Source organism: Doryrhamphus excisus, linkage group LG12 (genome assembly GCF_037039965.1).
Source record: "Doryrhamphus excisus strain RoL-2023G ecotype Guam linkage group LG12, RoL_Dexc_Guam_v1.1, whole genome shotgun sequence".
NCBI classification, from domain to species: Eukaryota; Metazoa; Chordata; class Actinopteri; order Syngnathiformes; family Syngnathidae; genus Doryrhamphus; species Doryrhamphus excisus.
Genome location: NC_136368.1, coordinates 20962076 through 20983969, shown reverse-complemented (window position 1 = coordinate 20983969; position 21894 = coordinate 20962076). Strand labels below are relative to the sequence as shown.

Sequence of the window (21894 nt, the reverse complement as noted above, 5' to 3'; positions counted from 1 at the left end):
ATTGTTATTTTTATGGATTTTATTTGACGAGATTTGAAATAAAGAATTGTGGAAACAAAAGATGTGCTTCATTGATTCAGGAATAGACATGGCATATTTAGGTCCCAAAGTATGGTATTTTTCATCAATTTTAATGAACTTTACGAGGTCCCACAATACTGTATAATAATTCCGCGATGGGCGGAACCACGTGACATTCCAACCCATAGAGCAGGAAGAGGAACGCACGTGCATAAGTCCATTATGGAGGCACATCAGGGCTTCCTAGAAGTTGAATTACTTTTGTGAGCCATTATGAAGTGTAAGACAACAAAATATGAGGAGAATGTCAACTGAGGTGAGTCATGTCAGTCGAAATACTCGGATGTTATGTTGGCTTGTTTTCAAAAGGCACTTCTGGTCACGTGACGGCGACGAGCCGGCGGTGTTTCAATGACGTCAGCACTCTACAATGGCAATCATTTCAGGTTTTCCTACAATGGAAACTATTTTTTTAAATACCGGTTTAGGCCACCTCCATGTGGATGAGAGGCTTAAACTACTTTGGCTTTACATTATATGGCACCCTTAAGAATTCAGTCGGTGTAGTACTTAGTTGCAACCAGCAGGGGAGCTGTTGAATCGGTGTCAGCTAGTTTGCAGAAGAAGAGAAGTTGACAACATTAGGTGTAACTGCCTCTACTGTCAGTGTATGTTGTCAGTTTGAAGTTCCTCCCTATTTTCGTTTTTTTTGTTCCTACCGAGGTGCATATATACGTAAGTTAATGAGGCGGAACTAATTTTCCGTAAAATCGTCGTTTCCACACGTGCACGTTTAGTCGTTACACTAATAGAAAATAAGCTCCGTTGTTGCCACACTATTTAGAGCTCAAAGGCTAATAGTTGCTAAAGGTTCAAAATCATGTCTATAATTCCCTCCTAAGGCATGTGTGCAGCCATTAAGGTACAGTATATGTGTTTTGTATTATTTTCGTTTCAGTCTATTAGTGTCTTAGTTGACATGCTGTACTAGCTAATGTTAATCATGAGTGTGTTGTTGAGGGAAATGTATGTAATGTGGCAAGTTTATTTGTATGATTATAAAGAAAAAGGGTTAATGATAAAAACAAAATTGTAGACATAATGTTATTCATTCATTCATTTTCTACGTTGCGGGGGATGTTACATTAGGGATGTTTGATAATTACCAATACTGATTATTATCGACCTGATATCAGCATAAAAATGCGATATCGGTGTCAGATTTTTTCACAATCATGAAAACTGATATATTGATGGGATATCAAGAGTTTGGGGATATCTGTTTTCGGCAATAAAGCTAATATCGGCCATCCCTAGATGGCATCCACGCGGACCTCCATTGTGGTGCATAGTTCAGAACATTCAGATAGTTTGCCCCATTTTTTGCGCATCGATACAGGCAGTTGCACAGAAGTCGGCACTCCCTCTGCCAAGCGAACCGCAACGTTTTTACTGACATTCAAGCCTGCTTTTAATTCCTTGAAGTGTGCAGGGGCGTGTCGTACTGGGTGCAATCTTTATGGATCATGCGGTCTTGCGTCCAGCGCCAAGTCATGAGAAGCCCGAGCGTCTGTTTGATGACATCCCTGAATTACTTCTAAATTCAAGCCAGATGAAAAGTGGACTCTGGCTGTTTTCACTCCAGGCTGATGTTTCACTTTGTTGCCGTGTCTGACGTCTGGACATATTTATTTATTTTTTTTAACGGTTTCTGTTATGTAATAAGGCCTGGAGAGGTTTTATTAATCTGCTCACAGGCAGAAGAGGATTGGCTGATTTCAAGCCCTCTTTCGTCTAGCCCCCTTCGCCCAAATCCCCCACCCCCAAGTCACATTCAGGGCTTTAGTGACCGACGTGTGTAGTACAGGATTTACATTACGGACATGGTTGTATTAGTTTCTAATAAACCACACGCTTAACAAAGTCACATGTTCACTTCACTTCCTATGTTTAAATGTTACTGTTGTTACTTATCATGGTTTTTCAAAAATATACAAAATAAATCATGCTGTTTTGTGGCTGTTTTATGGCATATTATTAATACAAAAATATGCAGATTAAATGAATGTTATGTAAGTTTCATGCATAAGAACGTGTAACAGGCTAAAATATTAATATAAGGTATTCTTATATGCACGTGTCACTGAGGTGTCAGTCATGTTAATGTGTAATGTTTGGTGAGACACACAAGCACCAGACCTGATTGCCAAAAGAACAGGCTTTTATTGCAGCTTTGAACGAGCTAATCTTTATCATAAAAACACAGGCTACTTTTGCGGTTTTGACCCACGCAAAGCTGTAGCTCTGAAACCTCAACGTCACTTTGTGCGCGGGGACACATTTACAGGAGTAGTACTTTCGCCCATAATTCACAATCTGTACGTGAAAAATGAACACATATTTTTTTCTGTGCATTTTTGCACGAGAAAATGAGTTTATATGAGCTAGCTAACAATGGGCGTCATGGAAAATACCTCCGGTATTTTGAAGCTAAAGTGTAATGCAGTACAATACAGTGTTGCATTTCCATACCTGTGACCACATCATATTCTCCCAACCATTTAGGTTGTTGGCCTGTACACGTGTGGTCTTGAGCAGGGGGACTTTGCGAAGGCAATCCATCACAGTGAAGCGTGTTAGCATTGTTTTTCTTGGCGATATTGGTCCCACGCCCCTTGATATCATTTCCCAGTTATGTAATTCTCTGCCTTTCTCATCCTCCAGTCATCCTTACCTCATGAGATGAAATCTTGCATGGAGCTCCATAACCTCCATAGCCATTGTTATCCAAGGTTTCCTCCATTTCTGAAGTACATGGAATACTATTTGTTTCTGCACGAGTGGTTAGCTAGGAGACCCGAGTTCAATCCCACCCTCGACCATCTCTGTGTGGAGTTTGCATGTTCTCCCCGTGCTTTTTGTGGTTTACTCCAGGTACTCCGGTTTCCTCCCACATTCCAAAAACATGCTAGGGTAATTGGCCACTTCAAATAAAATATCTTAAATACTTATTTTCCTCTGCTCTCCATCCATGTTTTTATTTTCCACTTTTGATATCTTTTTAATCAGAAAGTGGCATTTAGAAAAGAAGCATGACCGTTATTCCCATTTAGACCGTGACTCATAGCACCAGCATCCCGTGACATCTCATAGCAACACGCTAACCCGTTGTAGCACATGCTGAGTCAGGAGTACTGTTTTTTCTCCCCCCCGCCCCCTTCTTTTTCCTGACAGGTCTAAGTCAAATAAGCAGCACATGCTGATGAATTCATGTTTTTCCTCCAAACTTCCTCATTTGCTGTGAGGAAGTATCCAGTCTGGCCCCCGTGTTGTTTTGACACATGAGCCCATCAACATGAGGTACACCTGCACAAACGATGAGTTCACTGCCTGTAAAATTCTTGTAAAATCAGCTGTGTAGCACAGTCTCAACAATGGTTTGAAACCACGTCTCATTCAATTGCAGTGGTATGAAAAAGTTTGGGCACCCCTGATCATTTTCAAGATGATCCTTTATAAACGACTGGTTGTTGGGATCGGCCATTTCAGTTAAGTATATCATATCGCAGACAAACACGGTGATAGATGAGAAGCGATATGAAGTTCATAGGACTTCTCCAGGCCTTCACTAGAACTGTGCCTGTGGTCTTCCATTTCCTCGCTATGTTCCTCAGAAATCTCTGAGCTAGATTTTGGTATACTTCCCCTACACCATGATGTTGAACAATCTTTGCTCATGTTGGAGGCGACCATGTTGCTGCTCTTCAGAGAAGATGCAACTTGCAATACCCTTTCTCAGGATTGGCTTCGCTTGTGTATGCAGGTTCCAATAATTAGTATTAGTATTAATAGTAGCTATATTTTTAGCCTTGTTTTTAGCTCTGAATGAATGTATGGATATTGTATTTTAATGCATCTTTTACTCTATTTTTATTTTTTTTTCTCTACTGTAAAGTGTCTTTGAGTACTCTGAAAAGCGCTATACAAATAAAATGTATTATTATTATTATTATTTAGATAAGATAAGATATGCCTTTATTCGTCCCTCAGTGGGGAAATTTGTATTGCACAGCAGCAAGAGTACAGAATCAGTTAAGCAGTACAAAATACACAATATAGAAAAATAGACAGTATAAACAACCCAAGTATTAACAAAATGAACAGTTTTACCCAGATTAATATTTAAGTGAAATTGCTGATCCAAAATACCAGTGATTTATAAATGGGTACCCAAACTTGAACCTCCTTGACCCTGGAAAGCATCACCTATGGATGCATTCTACCATTCCAGTCAATAAAACGGCAGCCTTTCACCCCAAAACAAGCAACACAATCTTAAGCATCCATCTACAGTACACAACTGGAGACATTCCATTAGTAAGGCCGAGGAAGCGGCGCCTCCGTCCTACTCAGTGGACCTCCAGGCGAGGAAACAAGTTGACTTTGTCATTCGATAACCATCTCCAAAAATGTCCGTTTTGGTTTTATTTGTGTTGCTTCCATTTGGAGTCCAATGATAATAATGATAATAATGATAATAATATCTCCTTGACAAGACCGTGAAGGCGCTTTGCTGCATTCGTTCCTGAAGGCTGTTTTTTTGCGGCATCCAATAGAGACAATGAACAAAGCTTGGCCTGGATGCCAGTACTTTTCCAGAAGGACAATATCATGGGTTTCCTCTTGAGAGCCGGAGCGAGGGAGAGCGAGGGTGGAGGTTAAGTGGATGTGGTGCGATGTCTGACAAAGGGAATTCAAAGAAACGGCATTTCAAAATGAAAGTGGAAGTTTTAAAAGAGCAGTGGGAATACAAACATTTGACATTTTCTTTCAAGCACGACAATAGCTATTGTTGACAGTATGACCCCTTATTTGTGTATTCAATTCAATCATTCTGGGGGGGGGGGACTCATTCCAGTCAAAGATTTGCTGCTATTTAAAAATAATCCCTGCAAAAATTCTAGTCAGAGATCCTCTTCCTGGCAAGAGCGTTCTGCTGTTTTTGAGGACCTCAAAACCATGATTCATCAATTCTTTATATCACGGGACCAGTTTAAATTTGTTCAGTTCAACAGTTGGGTGTAAGCCAGGGGTGCCCATTATGTCGATGGCGTTCTACCAGTCAACCACGAAGGTAGCGTGGCTCAATCGCTTTGTATTTAAACAGACACCTCAAATAGTGGGGCAAACCTTAAACTATATTAGGAAAGCAGGAAGTGAACAAATGTAAGAGTTAGTGATTGTAAAAGTACCAGATGGAGGGGTAGGATTTAATAAGCTTTGCTTCTTCCTACTCCTTTTGGACATGTGGAACTGGGAACTGATTATGGGATGCACTCAATTGGAATCTGATGCATGTTCAAATGAAATGAAACCATTACCATTACTATTAATGAGTATTGCATAGAATATGAAATAAATTCTAGTTGAAGTTGCACTAAAAAAAAGGTAAATATGCACAAATGAACGAGAGCCAATATCAAACTTTTACAAGATATTTGTGCTCCATTTTGATTGATTTTAACCGAGAGCTGTTTTTGATATTCATAAAATTTTACAAGAATCAAGAAAAAAAAACTTTTACAAACTCCACACAGAGATGGCCGAGGGTGGAATTGAACATGGGTCTCTTAGCTGTGAGGTCTGCGTGCTAACCACTGGTGCTAACCCAAAATTGTGTTTTAATATTAATATTTTAACAGTAATACTTCAGTCTGTTCAATTATATTTGAATATATACTGTGATGTTACCAATATTTAATTCTTATTTTATTAATTTCCATTTACAACAAGGTTCTAACTAATGTGGAACAACTAATGAGCTGTATTTGGAAATAAGGATAAGCGGCACAGAAAAAGGATGGGTGGATATGTTTTTTTAAGGCAAAATCCAAGACATGATTTATAATTGAAAGAAAATAAAACATAAAAATTGCAATATTATATCATGCAAGATTGTTGCATTTAGGGATCGCAGGGCTTCAGTTGGTTGTTGAATATTCCATTTATTTGCCTTCCAAACATCCTGAGTTGCTTTTATGTTCTATTCAGGTTCATTCTGTTGATGAATGAGATTCAATTTGTTTGCCTTCAAAAAAGTCTTGCTTTCAGGATTTCAGGACTAGAAGACTATTTCATTTATTTGACCTTGAAAACGTAATGAGTTGCTTTCATGTTATGTTTAGACTCATTCCATTGAAAAATATTCCATCTGTTTACCTTCAGCAAGTATTGAAGTATTGCTTCCACGGTATGTTTAGGCCCATTTAATTGATGATTATCCAATGACTTTGACTTCAAAAGGTCTTAAGTACATTTCATGGTATTTTTTTACACATTCTGTTGGAGATTATTCAAATCTTTTGCCTTTATTTGCAATTCAAAGGTCTTGAATTGCTTTCAGGGTGTGTTTCGGCTCATTCCAGTTGCTTTCATGGTACTTTTACGCTCATGCCATTGAATAATATTCAATTTCTTTGCCTTCAAAAGGTTTTCAATTGCTTTAAGGTACGTTTAGAGTCATCCCATACAAGAACATTCAAAAATTCTTTCCATGGTATATTTCTATGTACCACAGTGACTAATATGCAGTTGTCTTGCCATATGGTTATCCATACATGACAATCTGACAAATTGTTTCCAATACTCCACAAGCCTACTAGTAGGACGGAGTGCACTAATTCATTAATTATGAACTATTTGTTAAATTTTCAATTTGTAGCGGTTAAAAGGAAGCACCTATACACGGTTCTTCCACTTAAATTACAGGAAGTTGAAAATTCCTCAACACACCTTACATAGGAGTGGTCGCGACGAGATTCCCTAAACGCACTTCTTAACAAAGTACGGCAGCATTCCGGGGGCTGCAGCACTAAATCATTTTAATAGCCCCTCGATGGAATAAGGAAACATTTTCTAGCATAATAAAAGCAGGAAACACAATCTCAAGGGCAGGCGCATTGCGGTGCATGAGAATCAATGGCGCTTCCTTTCATTATTTGAGGCAGGTTTAAGTAGCCTTTAGCCTGATCAAGCGTTTTGCTGACATGGTAGCCTACATTTAGCATGCTAAAACATGACATCTTATCAACAGTCCTGTTAGTCATAATGCAAGCAGAGAAAAACACACCTTATCACAGGTGGCTTTACAACAAGAGACTATGAACTGCGGCTACTTGCACAAGGAAGGTGAAGGTGAACGGAAAACTAAACACGTGACGCCTCGGTTTACAAAAAGCAGATCTGTTTATGTCTCCCTGTTTGGACCATTATCTTGCAATCAGATTCATACCGAGTGTTAGCTATTTGCACGGCGAGTTATGTGCTGCAGTTGATAAAATCAAAATGCAACAGTGTGACATTTTGGTGAGCCCTCAAGCTATGGCTCTTATTTAGTTTTCCACGGCGTTCCGTGACTTTGGAAGAGGAAGGTGACTGAAATATGCAAAAAAGATACAAACTTTACTGTGGCTGTCTGATAATATTGGCCAATTATTGCCTGATATTGGTATACAATATGGCGGTATTGCTATGCAAGTGATGATGTTATGCTCCACATACATTGCAATTTGCTAAATATTGTTAAGTCCTACAAAGGAGAAGTAAGGCATCTTCAGTACATGTCATTTAATATCAAGGGGACCTATGATGCTACCCTGCCCCGCTTTTACTCATGTTTTAACTGTGTATAAACGAATGAATGTTGTATTTTAACGTATCTTTTACTCTGTTTACTTGTTTTTATTCAACTCTATTTTTCTGTAAAGTGTCTTTGAGTATTTTGAAAAGCGCTATACAAATAAAATGTATTATTATTATTATTACTTCCACTTTTCTGACCTATCAATACTCTTAGAATATTCTATTGTGGTAATTACAGATGATAAAATCCACAAACATCAGTCCTAAATGTTTACCATGCATACAGTATGCACAAGGGCTGAAAAATGCGAAAAACTTGGTTGAAAGGTACCGGTTATGTACAAAGGTAAAAGAGTAAGTGAAGTTGATTAGCCTGCAGGCTAGGACACACATTTAGCTCAAAATTAGCATAAGATGAAGGGGAAAGAAGCATGCCACATATAAAATTTACAGAAATATACACAAAAACATTACACAATTCACTGTGTATACATAATTTTGTCATTTTTGTGTCAGATTATCCCACAATGTTTGTTCCCGACTCTTGAAATTAGCTTAGTGAAGTTGATTAGCCTTCAAGCTATGATGGACATTTACCATAATTAGCATATGATAAACTGAAAATGAGTGTGAAAAATACACACATCTTTTATTACTTTATGAATAAATAGTCCATAAATTATTCAATGTACATATCATTTTGTTATTTTGGTGTCGGAACAATCAGATTATTCCTGAATGTTTACGCCTAATGATTAGCTTAGCATACCAGTTAGCTTACTACAGATGATAAATCAGTCCCAGATGTTCCACAATGAGTTTATAATAACAAAAATATTGGTAAAGACTTTATGAGGTGTACGACATATGCTGAGATAACAGATAAGAGACTTTATTTAGCATGTTGGCACACATTTATCTTGATTAGCATACATTAAACGTTGATTTGGGCATTATGTAAATAATATGACTTTATGGGCACATATTGGTGCATTTTCATCTTCTGCAATTTTGCCAAACGTTGAATGTAATTTTTAAAAACCCAATCTGTATTGCAGATGTGAAAGATAACGGTTGACCGCCACCGCAGGGAAGGAAGGGGAGCCTGGTCGTGGGAGCATGTGTGGAAAAGTACAAGGGAATTCTCCCACCCCCTAAGGTGAAGTAAGTCATGGATGACTCCATTCATGGTTCCCACCATTGCATTCCTACTCGTCACAAATAAGCAGGTGGACAATATGGTTATTGTATCATTTATTATATCATCAAGTACACTCGCTCCAAATACATCCCAAAGGAGGATCTTTGACTAGCGGAGGTTCTTAAAAAACAGGAGCATGCTTCTGTCATGTAGATGATCTTTTCCCGCCAGAATAATGAACTGAAAAGCCTTTATGTACACACACGAATGTCAGTCTGCACGCTAGCGTTTATGTAAGACACACCAGCCCAGGCGCGGCTTGATGACATCGTCTGCTCTTTTGCAAATGTCAGCTTCGCCTTGAGGATTGTGTTGTTGTCTTCCTCAACCTGCTTGTTATGTCACAAAGCGCCCCCGGTTTGTTGAGCTGAACTTGTGAGCGTGTTTGTGTGTGTCTGTTTGTGTGCGTTTGTGTGTGTCCAGCCACACTTGTGCTGACTCTGCATTAGGGACAACTATCATTTGAGTCTTATATTTAATACAGAGCAACGTGACGACGTGATTTCTCGTTCTTGTGGGAATGTTGCCTGGGACAATAATAATTAGTGAATAAATCAAATCATACAAGAAATAAAAATGAAGTGGCTAATTTTGCCAGGCCTCAATATAGTGATAATGTGATGTGTGTCTGTTTCCCTCGTCTCTCGCCAGCTGAGGAGGTTTGCCGTTTCCCGATAGCCGCTGAAGGGGTCAAATGATCCTAAATTGTGGGATTTTTGGATTCATTGATCTTATATTGAATGAAATGATTGTACAAATATGGTTATTATCTGGCAACGCTGAGAACTCTAACCCTAAAGCAGACTCGTAAAAGGGACCTTTTTATTACTTGGGACCTGTTATTACTTAGGCCCATAAATATATGTTTTAAATTAGGCAATAAATATTTTTAAATATTTGAATCAAGCTGGGGCGGCACGGCGGTCGAGTGGTTAGCGCGCAGACCTCACAGCTAGGAGACCAGGGTTCAATTCCACCCTCTGCCATCTCTGTGTGGAGTTTGCATGTTCTCCCCGTGCATGCGTGGGTTTTCTCCGGGTACTCCGGTTTCCTCCCACATTCCAAAAACATGCTAGGTTAATTAGCCACTCCAAATTGTCCATAGGTATGAATGTGAGTGTGAATGGTTGTTTGTCTATATGTGCCCCAGGGTGTACCCCGCCTCTCGGTAGAATAAGCGGTAGGATAAGCGGTAGAAAATGAATGAATGAATGACCTCTCATTGCCCACCTGCAGTACCACCACAGCCCACCAGGGGGCCACAGCCCACACTTTGGGAATCACTGCTTTAGACATTAAGTACATCCATCATTTTCTATTCCGCTTATCCTCACTAAGGTCACTGGAATGCTGGAGCCTATCCCAGGCACGGCACATATAGACAAACAACCATTCACACTCACATTCATACCATAGAAGTGAAAAGCTGTCGTGTGTTTTGTAGAATAATTCCAAATATTCCAAAGAGGTCCCCTGGTGTCACTGTTTTGTAACGTGGTTTTGTCAGTGTTAGCCAACAACAAAATTCCTGAGGTTAAAAATAGATAGGATCTAAGACCCCAAAGGGTTCACGTTGATTTGTGTTGAAAAGTCGTGATTAGTTGGCACCAAAGCATCCAGCCATATTTGTTTCGCACCGCAACAACAATGCCGTTTGCCAAGTTAGTTTCAATTGCAAGTGCTGTGTTTTTATTGCCCCCCCCCTTTTTTTTTCTCCCTCCTGGTTTGGTCAGCCGGCCACCACTCCTTTTTAAGATGTGGAATTTTCCATTTTCACTTCAGGTTTACTTTACTGTGTGTATGTGTTGCTTTGTGTTGTTCGTATTATTCCATTTTCTCCTCTTTCACTAAGTCAACACATCGCCATGCCCCCCCACGCCCCCACGCCCCCCCCCCCCCCCCCCCCACATTGCATTGCATAGCCAAACATACCGAAGAAGCTCCTACAGCATAGCTGCAACATAAACACAGCAGGAAAGATGCTGAAGTGTCCTTGAGCAGGCCAACACACGTCCAGAGATGACTCCAGGGGGATTGGGGCAGGGGGGCGGGGGGGGACTGACACCGAAAGCTCACCTTGCATGAGCACACACGAAAACCTTGTTAGTGAAACCCACGCCACAGTGTGAGGTCATGTATTTACATCTTTGACTTGACTAACTGCATGAGGCATGGTGGTAAAACACCAACATTCCCTTGTCTTGTTCGCCCCCTATCGGCACATTTTAGAAGGACAAGTGCATCAACTAATCAGCAGGAAGAAATAAAGTGTGAAGTGCACATTTGTTCATTCATTCATTTTCTAGAAAATGAATGAATGAATGTATTAGAGTGTGCAGGTGTCCCTAATGTTGTGGCCAGCGAGTGTCCCAACTTGATGAGTTTCTTCTTCTTGTCCTCTTGTGACTTTCACAGAGGACTGAAACAGAACCAGTTGATATTATTAGTGAGCTCTGTTTCCACTAAGTGGAAAAAAGGCCAATAAATCATCTTCAATTAGGGTCTGGTGGTTTCCATTATGGTTGCATGGCTGTGCTGTAAATACATATTGTCCTTCCTAATAATAGCAATACAGTACTTTATTAATCCTTCAGGCCTGCACTTGCTGCTTGTTTGTGCTGCCTTCACTTCGGTCCTTCATAAGTGAAAAGCTCTTTTGGCTTTAGATCAGCCCACTGACTTGGTCATCGAGGAATACAGACCTGGTACGACCGCAGGCTAAAATAGGCAAAATCTGCTCAAAATGTTCATTTTCTGTCAGGCATTGACACGGACATGCCTTCCTGATGGCTAAAGCTAAGAAGCGTTCTCTTCATGAACGTGGTCATGAACGTGGGACATTTGTTCACTTCCTGCTTTCCTAATATAATTTACTAAGTTTGTTTAAATTTTATTTTAAATTTACATTGCTTTTTAAATTTTTTGTCACATACCGAAGTAGGATGTGATATGACCATGTAATGACATAATGGGTACCATAGTAACTGTCAATATAGTGATATATATAGCATATATTTAATAAAAATATATATATATTTTTTAATTTTTAAAATTTTTCTATTGTTAAAATTTGTTAAAATTAAAAATTTTTAAAAATGTAAATGTTTAATTTTTAGATTTTTTTGTCACATACCGAAATATGAGGTGATATGAGCATCCAATGACATAATGGGTACCACAGTAACTGTCAACATAGTGATATATATATATAGCATATATTTAATAAAAAAAATTTGTTTGTATTTTTAATTTTTTTTTAATTGTTAAAATTTAATTTAAAAAAAATGTAAATGTTTATTTTTTTTACATTTTTTGTCACATACCGAAGTAGGAGGTGATATGAGCATCCAATGACATAATGGGTACCATAGTAACTGTCAATATAGTGATATATATATATATATAGCATATATTTAATAAAAAAAATTGTTTGTATTTTTACAATTTTTTTAATTGTTAAAATTTAATTTTTAAAAAATTTTAAATGTTTATTTTTTTTTATTTTTTGTCACATACCGAAGTAGGAGGTGATATGAGCATCCAATGACATAATGGGTACCATAGTAAGTGTCAATATAGTGATATATATAGCATATATTGAATAATTTTTTTTTGTATTTTTAAAATTTTTTAATTGTTAAAATTTGTTAAAATTTATATATTTTTTATTTTAAATGTTTAATTTTTTAATTTTTTGTCACGTACCAAAGTACTGGGTGATATGAGCATCCAATGCCATAATGGGTACCATAGAGCGTGTCAATATAGTGATATATATAGCACATCATGACTGGTTCAAGACTCTTCATCCTTGCTTGTATTGTTATAGGACAATGATGTTGGTATATTTTGGATAATGAGCTGTTCCTCTCCCCTTCCCATCTTCCTAATGCGAGGCATCACATCCATTGTCCAAGTTATGCTTTGCACGCACCTGTTGCCACCTAAAATACTCTTTGGTTATCTTCTCAAAGCGCTAAATCACACATCCACGTTGTTTTTGGTCCTCCCCAGAATAACCGAACCCCCCTAAACCTCAACCCCGACATCACGGTTGATCCAGCGCCGTAAGTCACCACCTCACTTTCTCACTTGGAGGTTTATTTTTAGCCCTCAAACAACTGCTCTCCTAAAAATGGGCCTGGCCTGCATGTACGGCTGGAGGTGGAGCGCTGCTATGTATGGTTTCCTCCCCGCACTCAAAGCCTCTTTCTCCTCTGGTGAGGCGTGAAGGAGCAGAGACAGCGGGGGTACACAAAAAAAGGATGCACGGAAAAGTCATACTTCTGGAGACAACTCGGGATGCATGATTGCCACCACTGACAGGACTTTGTCGCTACAATTGTGACGGATTTCCACTCTAACCTTTCCCGGGGCCTGTGTGACCTTTGCGTCCACGCACCGTGAATCCAAACTTCTCTTGTGGACGTTGGGGGCTTGTAGCTCGTAGCCAAGCACCATGTTCTCCCTGTGGCTGTTCCTGCTCCCGTGCCTCAGCCTCGTACCCCAAGCCCAGGCCGAGAAGGGCTTGGAGTTCCCACAGTATGACGGGAAAGACCGCGTCCTCGACATCAACGACAAGAACTACAAAAAAGCCTTGAAGCAGTACGGCATGCTCTGCCTGTTCTACCACGAGCCCGTGGCCGACAACAAGGAGCAACAAAAACAACACCAGATGACCGAGTTGGTTCTGGAGGTAGGAAGTGTGACGGGAACGTTGAGATCCTGGTGGGAGGATCAGCCTCGTTGGGGGGGGGGGGGGGGGGGGGGGGTAACCGACAATGGGGGCCTTTCAACATTAAGGAGCCATTTAAACAACTCCCCAAGGTCACGGTGTTCCTCACTATTATTAATAAAAGCATTTCCTCTTTAATTTGTAAAGCCAACCAGTAGGTTTCTTGATGTCTGCAGAGGTACAGAACCGGTGTTCTTTGCTATGGTGGATGTTCAAGACACCTAATTGTCTAAAAATAAAAAAACACCTGAAAACCACATTGAGGAGGGGACGTCAGTTTTTTAATGCAATGCCCAACCTGGCCGCTAGATGTCATGCTTTACACCTAATCACAACATAATATATATTTTTTCACTTTTTCAATTTTCAGGTAAATACATTTAAATGTTTAACACTTTGCACTCGCACTTTGGATGCCTTCTCAGCTAAATTCGTTTATATTTTTAATGCTAATTTAATCCGTGACAATGCATGATCTTCTTTTCTATTCAAAGTCGTTAACCACGCGGGATATATGTTACAAATGTGTTTTGGAATCCCACACTGTAGGAAACAATGTGGCCAATCCATCTCAGGTTACATACAGTACAGTGCTGACCTCTAATACCAGTGCACTCCTGATATTTCACTACACAACTTTGCTCCAAAATGTCATTAAACCATGCAGTATGATTAATATCCACCTTTTAGCTGCATTTTGTTCCACTGGAAAGAATATACGCTTACCTTGTAGGCCAATAATTAGCTATATGTGTAGGGTATTGGTGTAGGAAAAAATAGCTCTAACTGTACAAGAACAAAGTCAAAATAATAACAAAAAAGTTTTAATCTAATGAGAGAAAGTCATAATTTTACAAGAATAACAATATTAAGAAGAAAAATAAAACACTTCAATTTGGTGGCATGATGTTGAAATATTAAAAGAAGTAGTTTATAAAAGTTGTAATATTAATAACAACCCCCTTCCACACAAATTAAGTGCAATATTTAAAAAAAGTTCTGACAATAAAGTAAAAATATTATGGGAATAAAGTCATAATTACGAGAAGAACATTTACAAGAAGAAAGTTGAAATAGTTGGAAAAAAAACAGAAATGGAAAAGAAAAATGCTGCATTTTTACAATAATAAAGCCAAAATATTAAGAAATATAAAAATATAGAAATATTAATAAGGTCACAATTTTATGAGAATAAACTCATAATATTATGAGAGAAATTTATAATTATTTTAGCAGAAATGGGTTAAAATATTTAAAACAAAATCAATGTTATGTGAAACAAACTGGAGAAAAAAATTATACTAAAATGGGAAAAAAGTCAACATATTATGAGAATAAAGACCTCATATTATGAGAGGAAATTTTCCAAAGATTATTTGTTTGCGTTCTGGACTTTGGAGCGGACGCCTCAAGTTCGAATCCCCACTAGTAAGCATCATCGATATTCATCAGAAAGGGCATCAGGAATATAAAAAGTATAAAAATCAGTTATGCTGTGGCGTCAAAACGAAAAAAAGACACAAATCCAAGTTCATACTGAGAGGCTTTTTCACCTCCATCACGAAGATGAATATCAAAGTGGGCCTTGCATCCTTTTATTTTGAGTATGTGGCCCTTGGACTGTACTGTAGCCCTATTTATAACACTATTATGATATAAATATACAGCACCTTGTCACAGAGTACGACCATTTCTGTTACAACAACTGCTGGACTACTGTAGTAATTTTAGAACAAGGCTGAGTAATTATGTAACTGTGTCTCCGTGTCCTCCAGGGTAGTACATTTGGGATTTATTTCTTCCAAAATCCTTTTCCACCTATCTTTTCTTCCATCTCGTCCACTAAGTGCCTCCCTGAAATCCTCCAAAAGAGGTGCACTCAATTTTGCGATGAATCGGATGCACCATTTTTGGTCTCTGTTTTTTTTCTTCCCCTGCAGCTTGTAGCTCAGGTCATGGAGGAGAAAGACATCGGCTTTGGAATGGTGGACTCCCACAAGGACGCAAAGGTGGCAAAGAAACTAGGTGAGTGAAGCCTTCCAGCATCGAACATCGTAAGAAGAACGCTTACGGAGTCCAGGTGATGCAATGCTGTGTCGTCCGCTCCCGTGTCAGGCCTGGAGGAGGAAGGCAGTGTGTACGTTTTCAAGGCTGATCGGGTGATCGAGTTTGATGGCTGGCTCTCTGCAAACACCCTGGTGGAGTTCTTGTTGGACGTGAGTAGACACACTCCAGAGTAAAAGACACTTTTTGTTAATGGAACCCAAAAAATGACACCCTAAATACTAAATACTAAATACCAAATACCAAATACCCATGTGTCCAGTTATTGGAAGAGCCAGTGGAGGTGATTGACAACGCTCTGGAGTTGAGGGCCTTCGACAGGATGGAGGAGGACATTCGGGTCATAGGTTACTTCAAGGGCGAGGACTCTGAACGTGAGTGGGAAGACTTCATTGCTAAATTTATGCGTACTTTTTACCACTATTGGACACGACTGAAAAGTAAAACTTCCACTTTAAAAAAATAAGCCTAGTGTATCGGCAGTTGAATTGGTACAGTAAGTCTACCTGGGGGTCGAGTGGTTAGCGTGTTAGCGTGTGTCGTATACAGTAGACACCAAGGACACAACCCTTCATTTGAGTTCATTTGCGGTAAAAAATGAATGAAAGTCTTCCTGGGAACACGGCGTTTTGTGTGTCAGTAGATTCCATGCTGATGAGCAAGAATCCAAGGAAATACGACTGGAATAGGTGCAGATTCTGGAAGATCTCAAATGTTATTGTGTGTAGGTCTTTTAATGTATTCCACCCACGGCCCGCCTCCGGGCACACCCACTCCACTGTGATTGGTCACACGGCCAAAGTGCTTCCTAACTACGAAGTAACCCTACTTTTTAATATCGTGAGTGTAAGAATTTGGAATAAATATGAAAAGATAATTGAAAAGGTTTTAGGATCTACTGGCTGGAGGCCCCTATCTTACCGTGTATGAACTCTGGTGCGGTGGAGCTCAGTGTGGCGCTGACTCCAACCTCACCTGCCTGAGGAGGAGCACTCATTGTCGGGCACACTTTGTCAGAAGCCGGATGTGAGGGCGCCGCGTGGACGCACAGCCTGTCAGCATCCCAAACATCTTTCAGTGCTCACGTCCAAATACGCAAAAACTCGTTATCTGAAATTTTGGCATGGTTTAACACAAGAATATAACTACATTTATAGGATTTAAGCTGTGTAGCGAAGCCTGCTTTTTCCTTTATAATAACAAAGCTGTCCACTGTGAAGTTTGGAATGTACGCACTATGATCATGTGACTCATAGTGCGTCAGAGAAGGTATCATGTCCATAAAGAAAAAATCACAAAAAACCCCCACAGCTTCAAAAGTGGAGTATATTAAGAAGTATATTTTTATCATGCTCGGCGATCATAAACAGGCTCTCGGGACGCATATTGCTGTCAGAACATCATTAAAAATAGGCGACCTTTAACTTTTAAACTCCGGAAACACTGTTGTCATGTCAACAGCAGCCAGTAAACAGTGTGCTTGGGGACAGGAATTCACACACACACACACACACACACACACACACACACACACACACACACACACACACACACACACACACTCTCACACACACACACACACCAAGGACACAACCCTTAAAACAGTGGATGGGTGAATTAAAGCAGATACACTAGTTTTTAGGGATGATATTGGCTTTTTTGCCAAAAAAACGATACAGCGATAATATCAAACGCTCAATATCCCATACTGATATCAGCCGATACTGATACCGATATGTGTAACATGACATATCTGCAGTGGAATGAACACATATGTGTTGCATACAGTGTTTTTTTTAATATGACTTTTCAAAAATCTGATACCGATATAAACCGATATTGCTTTTTTATGCTGATATCGGGCCGGTAATTATCAGTACCGATAATTATCGGACATCCCTACTAGTGTTATATAAAATATAAAACATCCATCCAGCCACAGTCCTCTTGTAATGAAAAAACATATAACAAATATTATGCAAGTTTATTTATATACATTATGAATAAACAGCTAGGAGACCAGGGTTCGATTCCACCCGGGTCTCCGGGTACTCCGGTTTCCTCCCACATTCCAAAGACATGCCAGACTCCAAATTGTCCATAGGTATGAATGTGAGTGTGAATGGTTGTTTGTCTATATGTGCCCTGGGATTGGCTGGCCACCAGTTGGGATAGGCTCCAGCACCCCCGGCGACCCTCGTGAGGATAAGCGGTAGAAAATGAATGAATGAATGAAAACAATTTCAGGTTCGAATTATCTCCCAAACAGGCGTAATGACCCCTAATAAAAACACGGGCTACTGTTGCGGCCGTAACCCAGGTCAAGCTGAAACTCAACTCTGAACCTCCAACATCACCCCCTGTCCCTCCTTCACTCATTATATTGGGTGATAGGAGTGAAAAGATGACTATAGGGGTGTTATTTTATGTTAAGAGGGCTCTAATAATGTAAAAAAAACTGTACTTAAAAGGTCATACAGATAAACGTAACGGTATGGTAAAGTGTGCCCTGGGATTGGCTGGCCACCAGTCCAGGGTGGACCCCGCCTCTTGCCCCAAGACAGCTGGGATAGGCTCCAGCACCCCCCGCCACCCTCGTGAGGATAAGCGGTAGAAAATGAAATCACTAGGTTTGCCTGAAAAGAATCCACACACGGCAAAAATACTGCTGTAAAAACAGCAGTATATCCACGGAGTACTTCATATGTACACATTGCTATGAATAGAAACACTACTGTAGTATTTATTGTACAGAAAAACGTCTCATTTGCGACTCGTTTTCAGTTGTTTTATCCACTTGGACACTGATTTGGCTGCATAAATGTTTCTGTCTGTGTATGAATATTACTACAAATACTACCATGTATGAAATATAAAACATAAAATACACCGGAATTAACCGACGCTAGGCTGGCGAAATGCCTTTTGACATGACATGAATATGACGAGATACGCTACTCCGTATGACGGGGTGCCTCGCCGTCTGCCATGTTTGCCTTTCAATTAAAGGGCCAGCAGCGGTCCCTCATGAGCGGCTTTTTTTTTTTGCCGCTCCCATCTTCACGGATTTACAGCTCCATTTTTATCCCGCCTGTACAAGCAGCTGCTCTCTCTCTCTCTCTCTCTCTCTCTCTCTCTCTCGCTCTCTCGCTCTCTTTCTGTCCCAGGCTGCACGTTGCGTCCGTGACCTGCAGCTGACCATCTGTGGGAGCAATAAGCGCCGCACAAAGTTCAGCTATTTCCGCCCGTCGACGTGCAAATGTCAGCCTTGGAAAGCACAAGTGTGATGGAGGAGGCTGGCGGGATGACATTCTCCTCTGCCCTTCTCTCCCCCCAGACTACGATGCCTTCAAGGAGGCCGCCGAGCAGTTCCAACCCTACATTAAGTTCTTTGCCACCTTTGACAAATCTGTGAGCGAGCATGTTAGCGTGTTAGCATATTAGCCATTAGTCATTGCTGTCGTCATTTTACTCATGTCGATGTGTATTTTTTTTCCACTTCAGGTGGCCAAAGAGCTGACCCTGAAGTTGAACGAGGTGGACTTCTACGAGCCCTTCATGGAGGAGCCGGTCACCATCCCAGGAAAACCTCACTCCGAGGAAGCCCTGGTGGAGTTTGTGAACGAACACAGACGGTAAACAATCAGCACTGCAGTACTCTGAGATCAAACATCACAGTCGAGCAGTATTTGAAGGACTTGAAGGGTACAGTCGTACCTTTCATCGCAGTTGGAATATCGCTCCCTCACCAAAAAATAAATACTTCAATAAATGATCAGTCTAAGAATAATAATAATAATAATACGAGCAGAACAGCAGCACAGCCGAGATGAAAAGTGCTTGCCTCCCATTCCGTGTGGAAGTGGTACATCTGGCTTCTTTGTCCTTCTACCCCGCTTTGTGTAGAACACTTTCTCAAATTGGAGACGCTCACTAGTTAGCTTGGTAGCTTGCGATGCTAGTGGCGGCCGTCTGTTGTGTCGCTGCAATGTTCTCGTAGCCTGTGCAATGTGATGTAAACAAAGAATGGTAGTTGTGTAAAAGTGACTCTAGGGGTGTTGTTATTATTATTATTATATTTTTACTGGCTGCACGGCGGTCGAGTGGTTAGCGCGCAGACCTCACAGCTAGGTGACCCGAGTTCATAAACAGGGTTTTTCTGCTCTATCTACAAAAATATTGTGTTTATTAATATTGAATCCTACTTTTTGGAAATTCACTTATCATGGTCGGCCATTTTAATATAGTGAAGGCACCACAGCTAAAATTGATTTTAATCGCACAAGTGGATTTTTTTTTTTCATTTTTTTTTACAGATTTAGATTAGATTAAAATTTAAGATTGAAAGATTTCAAGTTTTATTTATGTATGAATAAATATTTTAATATGAATTTTATTTGTTATTTCATTGTTATGTATTTTATCTATAAAAGTGTAAACTATACTGTACATTTTTATTTATTTAATTTTATTTGTTAATTTTTTTAATTTTACAGGCCAATTACAATTAAAATAGGTTCAAAAAACTGCGAAATAAGGAAAGTGAGGGCAATTACACATTTTTATTTCTTCATAAAATTAAAACTGTACTTAAAAAAAATATATAATTTATCATTTTCGTTGCTTTTTATTGAGTTGTTATTTTGAATCATTCAGAATTTTCCCATGTTTAGTTGGAATTTGTTGTTATTGGCCAAGCTAATGCTATATCATATAACTCTTATTAGTACCAGTACAGTATATACTGTATTTGAAATGTACATTAGCATCAATAAGCTAGTGAACCGGTGTTGTTGTGTAACTCGCACTGTTGGTTTTTTGTTCATCATCAGGCCAACTCTGAGAAAGCTGCGTGCCGAGGACATGTTTGAAACCTGGGTAAGCCTGCGTGGAAACCACGCCATATTTGGCCATATTTGGCCATATTTGGTCCATGTTCTCACATCTCTGGTTGCCTTTCAGGAGGATGACATGGAGGGCATCCACATTGTGGCTTTTGCAGAGGAAGAGGATCCAGGTCGGCGAGTCCTTTTACTGTCAACAGCGCTTCTGTTGAAAATACGGTACTGTACCTTTAAATGTCATACGTTTGCACTTACTCTCAGATGGTTTTGAGTTCCTGGAGATCCTGAAGGAGGTGGCCCGAGATAACACGCACCTTCCTGAGCTCAGCATTGTGTGGATCGACCCGGATGACTTTCCCCTGGTGAGAGGTCACACAAGAGGTCACACAAGGTCACGCATTTTCCACTGAAACTGAAATCTAACCCAGCATCTAAATACTCATTTTAGTTGCTTCCTTACTGGGAGAAGACCTTCAAGGTGGATCTGTTCAGGCCTCAGATTGGAGTGGTCAACGTCACAGATGTGAGTCCTTCTGACGTAACGTGTGCGCGTCCTTGTTAAGGCTTTTTGGAACTCTGGCGTTCGTTGGCAGGCCGACAGCGTGTGGATGCTGATGGACGACGAGGAGGATCTGCCCTCAGCCCAGGAGCTGGAGGACTGGATCGAAGACGTGCTTTCTGGGAAAATCAACACAGAAGATGACGATGAGGATGAAGATGACGATGATGATGAAGATGAAGATGATGACGACGACGATGATGATGACGATGAGTAACCGTCATGTCCAACTTGAACATACAGCATTTCCAACACCGTACCCAATATGTGAAGACTGAAAATACGTACATTTAATCAACATACATGTACTTTAACCACTGTATGTGTACCGTAAATAAATACCACCTGGTTAACATGACGCCATTCATAATCGATAATGGACGACAATTCATTCAGCCTGCTGGAAGGCCGTAACGCATTGATACATCAATTTGCATTCACTAATAGGAATATTAATAAATGAAACTGGGTGGTTATTGTGATTTTTTGTGTATTTTCTCTTAAGATGTATGGACACTTACTATGGTACACATTATGGCATTGGATGCTCATATCACCGAGTACTTTGGTACGGGACAAAAAAAAAAAAAAAAAATTATTTCATTCATTTTTTACCGCTTTTCCTTAAAAAATAAAACAAAAAAAACTATATTAGGAAAGCAGGAAGTGAACAAATGTAACAGTTAGTGATTGTAAAAGTACCAGATGGAGGGGTAGGATTTAATAAGCTTTGCTTCTTCCTACTCCTTTTGGACATGTGGAACTGGGAACTGATTATGGGATGCATTCAATTGGAATCTGATGCATGTTCAAATGAAATTAAACCATT

General features: G+C 39.8%; 1 protein-coding gene across 3 annotated transcripts; it reads left to right on the top strand.

Moving 5' to 3' along the window:
- Positions 1-216: 216 nt before the first annotated feature.
- On the top strand, positions 217-21388 carry casq2 (calsequestrin 2). 3 transcript variants are annotated; one of them, XM_058081290.2, is made up of 11 exons: positions 217-337; positions 15539-15623; positions 15714-15814; positions 15925-16036; positions 19000-19073; positions 19167-19297; positions 20495-20540; positions 20625-20679; positions 20768-20868; positions 20955-21029; positions 21100-21388. In XM_058081290.2, exons 1-11 carry the CDS (start codon positions 317-319, stop codon positions 21280-21282), a joined length of 984 nt encoding a protein of 327 aa, XP_057937273.2. In that variant the 5' UTR covers positions 217-316; the 3' UTR covers positions 21283-21388. The 3 variants fall into 3 exon arrangements, with proteins under 3 accessions (XP_057937273.2, XP_057937274.2, XP_057937272.2); XM_058081291.2 differs by lacking the exon at positions 217-337 and adding an exon at positions 885-943; XM_058081289.2 differs by lacking the exon at positions 217-337 and adding an exon at positions 12878-13559.
- Positions 21389-21894: the final 506 nt, after the last annotated feature.

Coding starts and splice junctions, on each gene's coding strand:
- casq2 (XM_058081289.2), top strand. CDS start 13,323: ATGTTCTCCCTGTGGCTGTTCCTGCTCCCGTGCCTCAGCCTCGTACCC. Junction 20,869..20,954: donor ACCCGGATGACTTTCCCCTG/GTGAGAGGTCAC, acceptor TACTCATTTTAG/TTGCTTCCTTACTGGGAGAA. Junction 21,030..21,099: donor GAGTGGTCAACGTCACAGAT/GTGAGTCCTTCT, acceptor GTTCGTTGGCAG/GCCGACAGCGTGTGGATGCT.